We start from the raw sequence: 17,338 nt of genomic DNA on the forward strand, positions 1-17,338 counted from the left end.
CATTGGAAGTTTATGACACAAAGTGGGTAAAACATAGGATACTTCAGATTCTAATGTCATTCCACATCAGTTCTTTCTCAGTTGTTGCACAGCTGTTGCCGCTTAATACTTTGGTTCTTAAACAAGGTGGTATTTTCTGTCAGTTACACACCCCTTTGACAACCCTACTCCTAAGGTACTCCAGGTAACAGACCCAAGGAATCACCACACCCCTCTTAACTGGTTTGGGAGTCTTCTCAATGTAGAAGAATCTCTTCCCTCCTGATTGGAATGAGTCCTAAGTAGACTGTATTCTCACAGCTTCTACTTCTCCTGGCTCAGCCTCAGCCTCCCAGTTAATTCCTGGCCTATTACTCTTACAGGACACTACACGCTGTCCTTCACACTAAGCTCAGAGACTCCTTTCTCCAGCTTGTGATATATTCCTCAGAGCGGATGTTTCTATCCAGAACCAACTCTCTCGCCTCTCACTCCCTATCACCTAACCTCTATCCCAACCTATAAACTGTCTCTCAAAATCCTCTCCTTTTCAACCCCCTCTCCTGGAACCCCGGCCAATCAGAGGCTGCCATTCGTTAACCGTTTGCTGGCAGGGAAAAAGAAAAAGAAACAAAAACCTGCCCAGCAAAAGCAAACTTTTCCATCACAGCTGCCTCCGCCATCTTTCTTTCCGAAGTCCAGTCTTGAATAGTACTGATGCTCTCTTATGTTACGTGGATGCTCTTTGTGCTAGAAAGCTATGCATCCTCTGTTTTAAAAATGGCAAACTTCTGGCAAACAAGGCTAGCCGTACTAACGTATGGCAAAATTAGTACTTTGGGATTGTTAAAAGATTATTTCCACCCCACCCCCCCCCCCGTAATTCTGATTCAAAGGATGGATTAGAAGCAAGCTCCTTTGGAAGGACCTGCATGTAGTTATCCAGGTCTCTATATTAATTCTCTGCTAACTGAGCTTTTATGTAAGACAGGAAATCATTGTGTGGCTAATTACATCTGCTCTCATCTCAGCTTGCATTCTGTTTCCACGAGGATCATAAAAGCCAAGCAGGGTCAAACTGGAAGAGTTTCAGAAGGGGACAGCAAGAATCAGAGGCAACAATAAAATGCGGCTGTTATTTTGAAGTTGTTGTTTTTAACTGCTATTTAAAATTGTAGAATTGGAAGCTTGTATTTTGTTGATGTGCTGTAGCCCACTGTGCTGTGTATTGGCTGTCTACAAATACAGTAAATCAGTGTTTCCCAAACTTTCTCCCACCATGAACCACGGGAAAATTGCTGAGGGTCTTGGTGGCCCAATTAATTATTTTTCTGCCTGTTAAAGCAATTGTAATGAGCTGTGCTAAACATACTGTGATTTTACAATTGTATGTTTATTGCTTCTTTTATTTCTTATACAGTCGTACCTTGATTTTCGACCGACTTAGTTCTTGAATGTTTTGGCTCCGGAACACCACCAACCTGGAAGTGACTGTTTCGGTTTGCAAACTATTTTTGGAAGCCGAACATCCAACGGGGCTTACTCGGCTTCCGATCGGCTGCAGGAGCTTCCTGCAGCCAATCAGAAGCTGCGCTTTGGTTTTTGAATGTTTTGGAAGTCGAACAGACTTCTGGAACTGATTCCGTTTGACTTCCAAGGTACGACTGCATTTTTTATTGTACTACAGTTTGAATTCAGTGGTGGTGGGGATATCATTAATAAGGCAATGGTTGTGCTATTTCCTATTTTCAACCAGAAAGACAGGAGAGCCAGTGCAGCTTAGTGGTTAGAGTGTCAGACTAGGACCTATGAGGCTAGGATTCAAATTCCCTACTCAGCCATGAAGCTCATTGAGTGATCTAGGGCCAGTCATTGCCTCTCAGCCTAACCTACCTCACAGGATTGTTGTGGGGATAAAATGAGGAAGAGAACCATGGGCACCACCTTGAGCTCGTTAGACAAAAAGGTGAGGTACAAATATTAATTTGATAGGCATGATGAGCACCATTGATGGCATTTATACAAAACAAAACAGATGTGAGCCAGATTGAAATACTCACTTAATACTCAGTCACTGTTTGTACCAAGCATAGGGGAGAAAATAATAATAATAATAATAATAATAATAATAATAATAATTATTATTATTATTATTATTATTATTATTATTATTATTATTATTATATTTCTACCCCGCCCATCTGGCTGGGTTTCCCCAGCCACTCTGGGCAGCTTCCAACAAAAGATTAAAAATACATTAAAACATCAGTCAGTAAAAACTTCCCTAAACAGGGCTGCCTTCAGATGTTTTCTAAACGTTATATACTGTATTTTCTGGCGTATAAGACTACTTTTTAACCCAGGAAAATCTTCTCAAAAGTCGGGGGTCGTCTTATACGCTGGCTACAGCAGCAGCTCCTGCAGCAACTTCCCACCAAAGGATAAAACGACAGCAAATTAAATCAGAGGACACCAAGCTCTCTAGATGAAGCAGAAATATGCTTGAAAATTGGCCCCAGAAGCCCCCTGGGAAGTGGAGCAGATTTCCGAGCCGGACTGGAGACTCTTTTTTTGAATTTTTATTTGGTGTGTGTTGGAAGAGGTGTAGTCTTATACAGCGAGTATATCCCAAACTCTATATTTTAACTGGAAAAGTTGGGGGGTCGTCTTATATGCTGGAAAATACGGTAGTTGTTTATTTCTTTGACATCTGATGGAAGGGTGTTCCACAGGGCAGGCGCCACTGCTGAGAAAGCCCTTTGCCTGGTTCCCTGTAACTTTGCTTCTCACAGTGAGGGAACCGCCAGAAGGCCCTCAGCACTGGACCTCAGTGTCCAGGCTGAACAATGGGGGTGGAGACAGTTCTTCAGGTATACTGGGCTTTAAAGGTTAACACCAACACCAAAAGTTTGAAGGAAATGAGAGTACAAAGACCAACCACTTCTGCCAAGACATAACACAGCTATAGGGAGAGTTAGTAATTCCTTCTCCTAACATGTTTGTTTCTTCCATTTTAACCTTAACACCTGCAGCTTTTAAAAAAACACCTGCAGCTTGGAACCATGTTCAACTGCCAAGTGACCCAGCAGTGCAGACAACTCTTAGCATCCCTCCAAAGTGTCCCAGTGACCTCACTGTGCTTGCCACCATTGTGCTTGAGGCTTAGCTTTCAGCCATCCTGAACCCACTGAGCTGCCCATGCTGTCCCATGTCATGTTCTGTCAATTGCCTTCTCCTGCTCCAGGACTGAACGAGGTGGACTACAGCCTGTACCCCTCCAAAGAGATCCAACTGCAGTGGTTGAGGCACTACCTGCAGGCCTACAAAAAACTAGGCCAGGAGGACCTGGGGGGAGGAAGCAAAAGCAGAGGAGAGAGTGGAGCTGTGTCTGAAGAAGAGCTGGAGAGCCTCTATGTGCAAGTGAACCAGTTTGCTTTAGTGAGTATGTGCATCACGAAGAAAGGGCAAGGAAAGAGGGAGAGGATATAGCAGACACTGGATACTGATAGCACACAGTTCACATATCTCTGAGGCCACTTTTACATTTTGTCAACTCAAGAGGGCCGCATCACTCCCTGTTAATGGTTCACCTCTCCCTTTTCACAATTTTTCCTCTCTGCAGTCTTTTTCATCTTCTTGTACCACCAAAGGTCTGTTTCCTCCACAACGAATCCTTCCATTTAAACTCCTGCTGATTCCCCCCCCCCCAAAAAAAATCAGGCTTAATGCAGGCAATTAAGACTACATCTTTCCACAGTGGTTAACTGCTGTCTCTCTTAAACTTTTTGTATGGTTTTAATTGTATGGTTTTATGTGCTGTTGTTGCAAAATTGCTCCGATATTTTTAATGATAAGTGGAATTTTTTGAAAAACTGTTGGAAAAATCGCTCTAGTGTTTGCAGAAGATCATTGTGCTGGGGATGTCACAGGCACAAGTCAATACGTGCATTTTGCAGCTGGCTTTTTTCTGGTTCAAACAAAGCCATACATTACACTTGCAGAGTCTTAGAATCATTGAATGGTAGAGTTGGAAGGAATATGTAGCTGTCCCATATGGGGATCAAACCTGCAACCTTTGCGTTATCAGTACCACACTCTAACCAACTGAGCTATCCATGCTGGGTCAGTTTTCGTAGCTTGGCCCAAGACAGAAGCACATGTACTTCTACTGAATGCAGTGAGTGGATTTTCACATCACCTTCACAGCTTTTAAATTTGTATGCTCACACTTTCACTCACTCTGACTTAGGCAATCCCAAATATGTGTCCTTGATATTTCTCTTTTTTCACAGGCCTCCCATTTCCTGTGGGCTTGCTGGGGCCTGATTCAAGCCCAGTTCTCGACCATAGACTTTAATTTTGCCAGGTGAGTGTGATTTATCTGCATTGGCAAAGGAAATTTAAGGGAAATAACAGGGATGCTTGTGGGTGTCATTTCTCCCTGGGGCAAGGATGATTCTGAAGCAAGATACCATTTTAAAATAGGTGGTTTTGTGCCCTGGGAGTTGCCAGTGATGATCTGTCCTCCATTTTGATTTGATATTGGCATAAGCTTTGAGTGACCAAGGTCACTGCGTGATCTTTGTGGCTGAGTGGGGTCAAATTGCATCTTCCCCACTCCCAGTCTGGCACATTCCCTATAGCACAGTCACTGTAATGTACAAAGCACCTAAAATAACCATACCGTGAGCACTGGGTGAGATAGATCCATATATTAGGGTGTGAAGAGAGATGTAAGGGGCATTCTTATCAGTGTGAATGGCGGGAGGAGGACCAAGTGGTGTGTGTGTGAGTGAGAGAGAGAGAGAAAATAAATGTAAAGGCATGGTGCTATGAGCACCCACAAATAACAGTCATAAGGCACTGATAAACTAGAGTGGATTCATATAACTAGAACTTCTTTAACAAGTCTCTGTCTCTTTCCCTTCTCTGCAGGTATGCAGACATAAGATTTAAACAGTACTTTAAAGCAAAACCTGCAGTGACATCCTTCAAAATGTCCAAGTGAGGTTAAGGCCCCAAAGTGTCTTCTGGTCCTCAAGATCCCATACTTATTTTCTCTGGGTGTAGAGCACCTGCCCCCCCATCCGTCCTCCTCCTCCTCCTCCTGCAGTTGCTTCAACGCTGAGCGGTCAGACATCATGAAACGGGGGATAGAAAAGGAAAGCACACCTTTTTTGAAGCCAAAAATTAAACCAAGCCCCTGGAACATGGCTGTGCCATCCATGGATTATCTGCCACGTGTTGCTTTCAGAAGGTGATGTTAGGACATGGCTGCTGGCAAGAGATTGCATTCACAGAGTCTGGGGGATTAAGGAATGCTTCAAGGGCTTCTGGGTTTAAGGGGTGGGTGGAAGGGGTTGGCTTAGAGATTTGCATAGCCTTGAAGGTCTGTACTGGATGGAATCTCCTCTGTTCCTTGGCTGGGTGGAATGGCTAGGCAAAGGGTTTTTAATAGTTCAGTCCTGTGCATGTCTGCTTAGAAGTTAAGCCCCACTGAGTTCAATGGAACCTGCTGCCAGGTGAGTTTGTCTAGGATTGCAGTCTCAGCAAACCGTGGCATTCTGTTATTTTGATCTTGGGCTAAAGTTTGAAGAGAGGGGTGGTAACATCTCTATACTACACTGATAGGAATAGCTTGAGTCCCTCTCAGACCTCCCACCCCTCAATTTCTTTCAAGAGATTGAGATGGGAGAGTTTGGAAGATACCTTGCAATGCCCTGCAATGATCTCTTTAAAGATACTGAGGCAGCAGGAAAGCCCCAGACCGTACAACTTTAATGCCGCAGCTGCCTAATACATCAGCTGGCAAATGAGTTGTCTACATTGCAAGTCTTACTATAGGTTACTGGAGAGAAAACATCTGTTAGGTGGGGTATACATATACAATTTAAGCTACACTGCTTTGAAAAGGGCCAGTGTGTATCAGCATGGTGAAACACAGAAACACAGTAATATTGGCAAAAAAACATGGATATACCAGGTTTACCAAATACTCGGCCATCATGATAGCTGGGGGTGGGACAAGTCCCCCAGTCCTTTGCCTCCCTCCCACTGCTGTGTTTGTCAGTTCTGTGTGACATCACCCTTGAGCAGGACTTTGTGCCATTCAGTATTTAGAGAATGTGAAACGACATGTTCCTTCTCCATGAGATTAGATCACAAAAGCAGGCAAATGAAATCGATGCCAGTCTAGCAGAGAAGACAATTGCACTAGTCAAGTCTAACGATGGACCTTTTGACCCCAAAAGCTGCCTGAGGAATACACACTACACTAAACAATTGAGGCTGCAACCCTAAACCCCATTTGCCTGGGAATATGCCCCTTTGAATTCAACAGGACTGACTTCTGTGCAGACATGGTGCTGTTAATGGCCCAAAGAAAAGACAGACTGACTCAGTGGCAGTGCCAGTTCAGCGGTAGGGCAACGCATAGATTAGACAAGCCCAAGCTCAAATGCTCCTCCTGGCCTCCTCTACCACCCCTTTAGCATCCTATTTTACTTTATATGTCAATATACCTTATTGTCCCTAGATGGTGAAAAACTGGAACCAACTTGAAACATTCCTTATGAACTGTGATCAGCTCACATGGTGCTGTGCCTCACAAGCAGGCCTCTTGGGTTCCTTTGACAAGAGGACCAAACCTACGTACACACCTCCTACTGGTTCTCCAGTCAGAATGGGAACATGGCTCCGGCTTTGCCCCAAGGATGGAGAAACATGGATGGGGAGAGGCAGAGTGAGAATCAGGAATCTATCAAACATGAGAAGCTGTCTGTATGCCACCCCCTGTCCCTTGGGATATTATTTTGCTTAGTGAACCATTAATAGAATCAGGAACAACAGATCCCTCGCTTCCTCATGATGTCCTCACTGCTTAGTTAGGTACTTTCATATCCCCAGTGATCAGATTTTCACTGAATATGTATTTTGACAGAACCAACCAGCCTCCTGCAGTCTTTTAATTGCTGTGCTGTTTTAATTAACTTCCTCACCTACAGCCTACTGCTCCTAGGATTCAATTTCCTGTGGTTTCTCTGCACTGGTATAGTTAAGGTAGAATCGATTTCAAGGGAGGTGATTAAGTGCCCTGTAGATGCTACTCTGCCAAAGTAGGGGGCAGTCCCAATTTGTCACAAAAGCAGAACTGCGGGGAACAGCGTAGGGACTGAAGTCTACTGAGTTTTGGTCTAAGACTGGCCACTGGTGAGAACCCAAAGCTTTCCAAATCAGTCCTTTGCACTAAGCAGGGGAGGGGAACCAGTGATCTTCCAGATTTGGGACTACAACTCCTGCCATTCCTGATCACTGGCTATGCAGCCTGGGGCTGATGGGAATTGGGAATTCAGCAACATCTGGAAGACCACAGGTTCCCCAAGGAAAGTGGATTGAAATTTCACTGAAGCTTCCCAGAATACCCTGTCACCCATGCAGAGTTTCTCATTTAGGAATGTGGGTTTTAATATTCTTGAATTTTCTCTGATTTACTTGCTTTTCAAGCACGATCTTTTAAAGAAGGTCAACCATATGGGAATTTGTATATGAGAGACTGCAATGCAACGGGTGAAGAAGACAGTTCCAAGATCTTGCCTACGATCAGATCCATGAGCAGCAAATATAGCAATCTTGCTGATAGGCAACATTCATGGGTTTCCACTTGCTGTGTTCTGCTGTCTTCATATCTGTTGTCCCAGGAATGACTTCAGTGGAGAAACTGGAGGTGGGAGGAATCATGAATGAGTGGAATGGTGGTGCAAACTGGCCCTTCCATATGCACCATGTTAGGCAAAAACCGTACTTTCACAAGCAAGGAGCAATGCCTTCCCAAGCTGCTCTGTCTCCAACCCCCTGGTCAGCAGCACATATGTGCTGCCGAAATGTGAATGTAGAAGTGATTTCTAACTACTAGGTTGCTTGGTGCACTTTAGGAAATGAGACCTTCACAAAATCAAGTTCTGTGTGATTTCTGTCCTATACCAGAGAGAGAAAGGATCAATGTGGAGGCTGCTGTCTCAACGGGGAGACCCCATAAGCTGCATCCTGGCCACAGTTTTTCTGGCCACCCCTGTTTTTCTAATCCCTTCCCTTATTCTAGAATATTTCAACATTTGAGGTGATTTCTAGCTGTCACACATATTTCCATGTGTCCATCTCAGTGTTTGGTCCACTAGATCACAGTGTGCAGAAGTTCTTTTTGGAGTAAATGTGATGCCACTGCAGTGTGGGAGCTTCAGGCACAGTCTAGACTTCATAAAAACTGGAGCCACTCCTCTGAGAAATGCACGCTTGCTGCGCTTTCGTCCACAAGCACCAATTTTGCCTTGAGGGTCAAGTCCCCTCTCCCCAGAAGAGTTTTGCAGCTTAAAACAAACAGGCTGGTTGTGTTTGTATAAGCAATGCTCTAAACACAGGTAGCCCACTAGAAGCATAGAGGAGGAACCAAATTGGTGGTGGGGGGACGGACACCCAGGATTAAAGATACATGCCCTTTGGAAAGTGAAGGCAGGCACTGGGTCCATCCCACAGGGGGAAAGAAAACCCAAAACGTTTTATGCGTCTGTCCAAATCCTCATAGAACCAGAAGCCAAACCACTCATGTTCCAGAATGAAGGATTCTGAGTAGCCTTTTGGTATATCGACTACTATCAATTTACAAACATGAAAATGGATTTTTATTATTCCATATGATAAAATATACACTACACATACTAAGCATGCACTTCCAATAGTCTGCTTATAGACCCAATGCCAACTGAAAGCTAGTGAGCGCTCACTTCTAGCTGGAATTTAGCCTACGAGCAAGCAGTTTTGGAGTGCCTTCTTAATGTGTCTGCACTGTGTATTTGATCATATAGAATATTAAAAATTTATTTTTGTAAGCTCGCTATTGAGTATCTTACCTTAACTATTGTCTTTTTGTAGCTGTATGCTACCAAGATCAAACATTCTGTTTTTATTTTGACTATTGTGCCACATGACAGCTTTGAAAAACCCTGGAAAAACTATTGTTTAGAGCCCGAGTAGGCTTCTGGACACAAAAGAAGTGTACAATGAACTGTTGATGCTTACGTGTTGTACTGTGTACTCAAGGAGCAGGTTTCCCTGTGTTGTTGTGTAGTGTAGAAAGTAGTCCTCAAAATATGACCCTCTTAAAGCTCTTGAGGGCTCCAAAGCTTGCACTAGCTTCACTTGGTTGGGCAAAAGCAGGACATGCCAACAAAGGTGTGCCCTGTTAAAATGTGTAAGCTTTCCCAGTCCAGTACAAAGCCACCAGTCAATGGATGAGGAAAGACTAGTTTACCAAGAATTGGAACTGCATCTCTTAACTCAGGGATAGTTAACATGATGCCTTCATGTTGTTTGATTTCAGCTCCTATTGACCGTACTGGCTGGGGCTGATGGTCTGCAACATCTGGGTGCGACATAGGCTATCCCTACTTTAATTGGTTACTGATGCTTCTCCATCTCATGCAACCATGTTATATGCTTTCCCTCAAGTTGCAGGTGTGGACAGAACTTTGAGTTGTGACCCAACCACTTTCCTCATCAGTAGCGACCATGCATTCAGCTCTATGTATATAAAACTGCAAGATTTCTCTGCATTATGGTAGTTGCTGACACTATCAAATCGATTGTGTGTTATTTACAGGAGTAAATGGAATCAGTGACGTTTGTTCCCTAAACGAAGGGAAGAAAGGAACCCTTTTAACACCAACTGTGTCTCTCTTTATCTATAAAGCCAATGTGATAAAATTAAAACGAGTCAAAATGCTCTCCTCCCCCTTGAGCAATCTAATATTCATGGCTGTCGTGCAGTTCTTTGCAAGGTTGACTTTATTATTAGATTGCTGGTATTTTATGCATTCCGGAAACAGTCTGTTCAGACGTGCTTAAGAGATCCTTCTTGGATAGGAAGTATATATTAACTACAGCAGAAACATGTGCCTCTCTTTATATATTTTTTCAGCAAAAAAGAAAAAGAAAAAAAGAGAGACAATTAAGACCCTGGGTATGCATCATTTTGAAAGGCAACTAATTAATTCCAAGAAGTGTTATGCGGTTCCTTGAGCTAGGCTAGGCACTGGAGAAAACAAGACACACGAGTGTGCCCCACAGTGAGCGCCAAATTGTGTAGCCAGCCACTCCATGCTGTTTGTGTTTTCAGAAAGTAGAATGTTCCATCTTGCCCTTAATAGGCCGGTTTTGGGTGAGAGGGGAGGAGGGAACTGCCACCAACCCAATCTCTGAATGACAGGCCAACATGGCTGGATGTCTCACCAAGGCAGATCGCATGAATTGTCTACCCCCTTTGTCCTCCAACAGGCTCAAAATATCATTCACCTGCCCGAGGTCATTTCCGTCAGCAAACTATCCTTCAGATCAAGCCAGCAAATAATTCCATCACATCAACGCTGCGTAGCATATTTGCACTCCATGGTAGACAGACATTCTCATAACGAACTATGCACTAACAATTCAGAACAAAGCCAACTTTCTCTGGCAGGTTAGAATTCGAATCATGGCCAAGAAATCCACATACATTTGAGCTGTTGAGCCCTAAGGCTTGCTTGGCAGGTGGTGATGTTTGGCTGGCGAGGCCGTTGCAAAGGAAAAGCTGCTTCTGGCCTTTGATGAAGCAAAGAAAAGATGGAACATTTTGCTAGATGTGCACCTCCTCTCCAGGGACATGGGGCAGATAAAATATGAGCTGGGAATGCTGTAGCTGGGACCAAGGCAAACTGGGTCTCAAGATTCCAAATTTCTATCATTAATTTAAGTGGTGATTCAAATCAACCCTACTTATAGGGCAGAAGCGATGAACAGGGCGCCACCTTCTTACCTGACACCCCTTGACTCCTGTCACTGGCACACCAGGAAGGGCACAGTTCAAACATACCAGCAGAGCCAATCCGTTGGTGCGTTTGCACCACACTAAACTCATCACCACTTCATTCCTGTAGCACACCACAACAGTGGCAATGATAGGTCAGGTAAGCTACTGTGGAAGGCTGATTCTTTTTAATTTACAGTGGTGCCCGAAATGGTTACAAACTAGAAGCGGGAAAATGAAACGGGATGGTTAGTCCAGGCTCAATTATTTCCAATTGAAATGATGGCATGGGTAAGTAGGTAATCTCACCCCACATCAAGTAGTGATTTAAAGATTGGATTGGCAATCCCAGCATTTGGGACATTTCAGCTACACGAGAACTAGGAATCAAAACCAGACACCCTCACAAAGCAACTAAAGCGAAGGACAGCAGGTGTATTTGTGGGGAGGGGAGTTTGAATGCACTTCAAAGACAACTGCTGATTCAATTGGCTTTTTCCTCTTGTAAGCAAGTTTTACAGGGGTCCTTACAGGACTGGGCTGCATGGCTCACATCTGCAGCTTCCTGGTCAATGCCAACATGTGCATATTAACCCAGAGCAGGTTTGTCTTGTCCAATGTATTTAAGAGCATAACCAGGAGGTATTCTCAATCTTCACCTGCAGGCAGAAAGTAAAAAGGACTGGGGGCTGTTGCATCAGCTCCACAAAACCAGATCTCAGCACAATCCTCTGCTCAAAAACATCCTCTTTATTGTACCACGGAAAAGAAAACCCATTATAAACAAGTATGTTGAAATATACAGGTTAAGTTACTAGTCTTATTAACAAAATAAAGCTCTATCTATATGTACAGATATCTTTGTGGGGGGGGGGGGAGACAGGGGACAAAACAAAACTAAAACAGCAGCCAGTTGCTAGAGAAAACCAGGGTGGGCAGGTGGGGAGATGGATGTGTTTATAAAAGATAACAGCAAGAGGCAAAGCCTTACCCATTTCCCAGCTAATTGTCTCACTTCCTCTCCATTGAGCCTGTCACGTGCCTTTCTTTGCTCTCATGAAGCTGTCTTTAACATAAATGAGAGTTGGGGAGGAATAAATAACCAGGGAGGTGCAGGTAAAGCCAGTCAGGGGAGCCAAAGCAGCCAGCACGGGTCACACGGATGGCGGCAAGATGATAGACAAGGGCAGGTTCCAGAGGGAATTCCTGCATTCGTCTGTTGTGGCAAAGAGAACAGAGAGTCTGGTGTGACATCTCAAAGACTTAACACAGTAGAGAGGAATAAACCTTTGTGAACAAGGGTCCAGGTACAAGGGCATTAATTAGAGGTTTCACCTTTTTTAAAAAAAATGGGGGAACACCTTGCCACTCTTCTTGCAAGTGCCATTTTGCTTGTGATGCAAGGAAAGCAATGAAATATTGGTCCCTTAGGTTGGGTCATGTGGATAAAAAAGGTTGATGTTTAAATACAGTGGTACCTCTGGTTACAAACTTGATTCCTTTCGGAGGTCCATTCTTAACTGGAAACATTTCTTAACTTGAGGCACCACTTTAGCTAATGGGGCCTCCCGCTGCCGCTGTGCCGCCGGCGCGCGATTTCTGCTCTCATCCTGAGGTAAAGTTCTTAACCCGAGGTACTGCTTCCAAGTTAGCAGAGTATGTAACCTGTGGTGTTTGTAACCTGAGGTACCACTGTCAATTACTTTTGCCCAAAGAAGGAAGGACTTTTCAGATGACATGGGAGTTTTTCTTAAAAATAGAAGTGGAGCTGAATTGCTTTTACCTCCAACTCAATCCTCCTTTCTCTCATTGCTCATCTCCACATCTGGAATAAAAAGATGTGGTATACATGCACTGTTCCAAGATATGAGGGAGGAGGATTACCACTTGGGACGGCCAGAGACTATCCATTTTCACTACTGAGATGAGGCAGAATAGCGGTCTCTTTCTACTATTTTTGCTTTCTCCATGCCATTCCATCTTTGGCCAGTAGAGAGCAAAAGCCTCCCATGTTTTGGAGCATCTCTACTTTTATATTCTGCCTTTGCTTCTGCTAGAACATTGTCAGAGAAGTTTAAGAAGGTCATCAGGTGTGATGAGGTGGGGGGAAAGGGTGTATGCAAACACACACACACTATACATCTATATATTTTAAGACCATGACCCTCTACATTCCCTCTCACTGCCCCTGCTTCTCTTTCCTTCTTTTCACGTGGTGAAATTCAGCATTCTCCACTCATTGGCCAAGGACAATGTGAATCAGTACCAGAACTACTGCAGCTGCTTTGACCAATTCCACAAAAGGATAAATGGGAGTAGAACTGGGCCAGAAGGATGCAGGAGAAGCCCCTTCAGCACTGGGCCAAGGAGGACTTGTGTATATAGTCATACCTCATGTTACGTTTGTTTCATGATACGTTTTTTCAGGTTGCGTCCCACGGCGACGGAAAGGGTTACTTCCAGGTTTCGCCTCTGGTAAATGCGCAGATGCACAAAATGACATCACAGGCATGCGCAGAAGCAGCGAATTACAACCTGCGTGTGCGCAGATGTGCCGCTGCAGGTTGCGTACTATTCATGTTGCGAACAGGCCTCCGGAATGGATCCCATTTGAAACCAGAAGTACCACTGTAATAAGCAAGGAAGGGCTTGTGTTGTGACCACAGCAGGTAGAGAAAGTTGACAGGGTGGACATCTAAATACATCTAAACACACCTGACAGGGTGTGTGCAATTGGCCCACAGTTATTTAGAGTTACCAATTCATTAAAGGATTTAAAATGTACTCATTCAAATTACAGGGCCTTGAATGAGTCCCGTATTGCAATTTTTCCTCACAATCTCCCCAGGTTAGGAGAAGGGAACTCTAAGCACCTGCTGCCTTCCTTGGCTGTGCTAACCATATCTCTGGCTTCCTTGCCGGAACTGAACCCCGATTCCCTGTGGCCAACATAGTAACCACAGACCATGGCAGTAGAGGCACATCCTGATGCCTCCCTATCAATGTTCAGTGGTACTGTCTCTGCGTACCAGAACAACCACAGGTGATGGGGAACCAGGGTTCAGTTCCCAAGATGGGGCCTGAGAATCTGTCACCACATCCAAGGCAAGCAGCTGCTGCTACCTGTGCCATCTTAGACCTGCTTACCTGGGAGGAAGTTCCATTTAACTCAATGGTATCTGATGCTATGGAGACACATAACCAGGGTGGCATAACTAGAATTAATTCCGTAACAATCTCTGCCTGAGTTGGGATTCTCCTCTTCTCGCAGATATGACCAAGGGATCCTGACCTCCACTAAGGATCTAGTTAGTTTTGAACCCTGCTGCTGCTGCTGCTGCTGGGTGTCTCCTGCTGCTGCGTATACTGAGAACTGGCAAGCACACAAGCACAGGAGGGAAACGGGCAGTGGCTTATTTTACAAAACTGGGCCAGGGCTGCCAAGGGTAGAAGAGGGCCCCTCCAAGATGTCCGTTGTTATTCATTCAAGTCCAGAGCTAAAAATGGCTCTATGGGAATTTACTGGCAGGGCCGGTGGGAGCAGAAAGAAACAAACACAGGACAAAAGTGGAGTTGGGGTGGGGAGGGAGATGCAAAACTGGCAGGCATCCGGAACATACAGGGAACAAGCGTTCCACCCAGTTTGAGCAAAACTGAAAGGCCCCAGAGAGGTCAGATAAATTGGTGGCGACTGTGTGGCTACTAAAAGCTGGTGCAGATGGCCAGCAGGTGAGGCCTCTGCCCAACTAGCTGCACACACCAGCTTTCAAGGAAAGGAGATCAAGCAAGCAATGGACACAAGGAGAGATTTGCTGGTAAGCCACAGCACAACTGAATGCTGCACGGAAGACACATGCAGTTGTGACTAGGAGTAAACTACTCCCCAGTCTTGCATTTGCTCCAAAGAGCAAAAAGATCAGTGTCATATTGCTCAGTTGGATTCAGGAGATCTTACATTCCTGGATCGGCTTCAGGTTATATTCCCAGTTGTATGCACTCCCATGCCAGTCCATAATGGATTGTTCCCTCCTATATAAACTCTCAGCAGCTTGGGGAGAGAGCCCTGCGCCTCCACCCAGAGGGCAGGAGCGACGTCCCTCAACAGTCGCAATGTCATCTGCATTCAAAGGCTCTCCTTGAATGGCACCTCTCTTTGAGCCTGACCCTCATGCACATTCAGCAAGCCTGAGCCAAAATTCCTTCCTTTCAAGAGAGAAGATGATGAATGATCAAGAATCCCTACCAACACAATGGACACCAATGACACACAGGCCAGATCCTCTCTTTCTTCTGCTCCATGTCTGTCTTGTGTATAAAACATCTAGGAAAACACTGAGTCAGACCATTGGTCCATCAAGCCCAGTATTATCTACTTTGACTGGCAACGGCTCTTCAGAATAAGAACCTTTTCACTGGAAGTGCCAGGGATTGACCTCCTGCACGCAGAGTGTGCCCCCCTATGCCGCTGAGCTACAGCCCCTCTCCTTTCAGCAGCTTGGTACAACTACCCACAGGTCTGGCTGCTTCCCGGGAATCTGCAGCCACACAGCGGAAGAACCTGGGGGTATTTTCTCGCTTCCTTGGCCCTCTCCCGCCTTCTTCCAAAGTCAGCTAATTATTTTGATGCTGGAAAGAGGACAAAGGCTGGGGAAGTCCCCTGTTTCCACACACCTCCCTCCCCCTGCGCACCACTGGCTTAGTCTGTGAGAACCACCAGCTCGCCATCGCTCTTCTCCTCGCCCTCCGAATCCTCTTCTTCACTGTAGTGGTACATCTCGCCATCGGGCACTGAATGACTGTCCTCAGCCCCGTCCCCTTCCTCTGGCTTCAGGCTACGGGTGTTGATGATGACTGGCATGTTTGCTTCCATACCACGGGGCAGGTAGTGGTCCATCAGGGGTGAAGCCAGCTGCATCCCAACTGACCGCTGGTACATGAGATCCGAAGAGGAAGCAGGCATCTGGCTGCCCTGAGGTCTAGAAAAGACATTACAGCATGAGAACTATAGCCTCCTCCCTGCTGCTCCTCCACTAACATATACCCCACCTCTCCACAAGGGACTAGGGACTCAGCTATACAGATGCAAATATAACGTTTGAAGTGCATTATACAAATATGACACTAGATGGCGATAGTGAGCTCATGGCAAATTCAATATATTTTTCAAAAACTTTTTTTTTTTAAAGCATTTTCACAGCATTTCTAAATGTGTCTAGATTCCACCTAGATTGCAGTGTGTTTGGGCAATGCTGCCCTCTAGGAAATGCAAGTGAAACAGAGGAGCTGTGTGCCACGACCTTTGCTGGATACCAGCTTCCAGATCCTGGGAAGGGCTTTCGGGGCTGCCTGTCTTCTGTGAAGTGCCAGCTATGCTGATGTGATGTGATCCAGCAAAGTATTTAATCACATGTGTGATCCCTTCAAAGTCAGCGAGGCTATCCATAGGCTTAAAGTTAAGACCCCCGGTTTAGTGTTTGTCTGGGTCAGTATAAATCAGCTGTGTCCTTGCCACCAAGGCATAATTTTTAAGAATGTGCATGCCTCTTTGTGGCGACTACCAAGGAAGCCTTTTGCTGGCCACAGTCAGAGGTTTATGGTTGTGCTTGTGCAAAGGGCACTTTGCAGAGGACGTGCTGGGCTGTCTTTTGCTCCCCAAATCAGCCACTCCCTAAGTCAGATCTGAGCAACAGGAAGCTCCTGGCTGGGCTCGGGAGCAAACAGAGGGGAGAAGGGGCAGGGAGCCTCACGCAATCAGGTAGCCCTGCCTGGCGTCCTGGCGCCGATTCCTCATCAATGCCTTGTATTCGCCGACACGGAGACGCTTCCCTTCCACGATGCAGGTGCGCTTGGGGCGGGGCTTGTACTTGTAATTGGGATACTTCTCCAGGTGCTGGCGGCTGAGTCGAGCCTGCTCCTCATAGTAGGGCTGCTTCTCCTGATTTGACATTGATTTCCATCGTGAGCCTGCAAAGTGGAAACAAGCGGCAGAGGGAGAGGTTTAACCAGTTTACTTTGCTCTTGCTTCCAGCCACGTATAGCTAGCCTGTTCTGCGCTAAGTCAAAATACTGCTTTTTAATGTAAACAGGAGAGGATGTCCTTAAAACAAAAGGAGAAGGGGAGGGACGACACAAAAATAAATGGATTTGTGATGTTGGAGATGAGAAATATAGGCAAGCAATTACTCTTCCAAGTCTGAAGTCTGAACCCAATAAAAATGGGTTGTTCAGCAGGCCATAAATTACAACAAACAGGCTGCATCAGGTAGATCACGTAGTAGTAGTAGTAGTAGTAGTTGAAGTAGTTGTACCCTGCCCATCTGACTGGGTTGCCCCAACCTCTCTGGGAGGCTTCCAACAAATATAAAAGCAGAATAAAACATCAAACTTTAAAATTTTCCCTATACAGGGAATAGTGCTCATCTAGAAATTGTGCAAGACTTGATCAAGGTAATGGATATGCCAGATGGAGCACCCATTTCAAAAACAAAACAAACCCTACATCTCCGCATCCCCTTGCAAAATGCC

The 17,338-nt window shown here is 45.2% G+C and overlaps 2 protein-coding genes across 13 annotated transcripts in view; one reads left to right on the plus strand and one right to left on the minus strand.

Moving 5' to 3' along the window:
* The window catches only part of ETNK2 (ethanolamine kinase 2), a 27,285-nt gene extending 15,670 nt beyond the window's left edge, over positions 1–11,615 (plus strand). The window contains exons 6-9 of one of the 6 annotated variants that reach the window (XR_014527493.1): positions 3,224–3,417; positions 4,272–4,345; positions 10,306–10,486; positions 11,479–11,615. Coding sequence is in view for 4 of the 6 variants with exons in the window: in XM_083509032.1 (XP_083365158.1) it covers positions 3,224–3,417; positions 4,272–4,345; positions 10,306–10,378 (341 nt within the window). In the remaining 2 variants the exon portion in view is untranslated. Of the gene's footprint in view, positions 1–3,223; positions 3,418–4,271; positions 4,346–4,914; positions 9,779–10,305; positions 10,916–11,478 lie in introns of those variants that run through there. The other 5 variants (XR_014527494.1, XM_083509032.1, XM_083509033.1 and 2 more) reach the window with 5 other exon arrangements.
* The window catches only part of SOX13 (SRY-box transcription factor 13), a 64,011-nt gene continuing 58,216 nt past the window's right edge, over positions 11,544–17,338 (minus strand). For 5 of the 7 annotated variants that reach the window (XM_083508923.1, XM_083508920.1, XM_083508921.1 and 2 more), the window contains 2 exons: positions 16,561–16,777; positions 11,544–15,789 (listed from right to left, as the gene is read on the minus strand). In XM_083508923.1, the coding sequence (XP_083365049.1) occupies positions 15,510–15,789; positions 16,561–16,777 (497 nt within the window). In that variant the 3' untranslated portion in view covers positions 11,544–15,509. The remainder of the gene's footprint in view (positions 15,790–16,560; positions 16,778–17,338) is intronic. The other 2 variants (XM_083508925.1, XM_083508924.1) reach the window with 1 other exon arrangement.

This window comes from Podarcis liolepis, assembly GCF_965112155.1.
Source record: "Podarcis liolepis genome assembly, chromosome: 6".
NCBI lineage: Eukaryota > Metazoa > Chordata > Lepidosauria > Squamata > Lacertidae > Podarcis > Podarcis liolepis.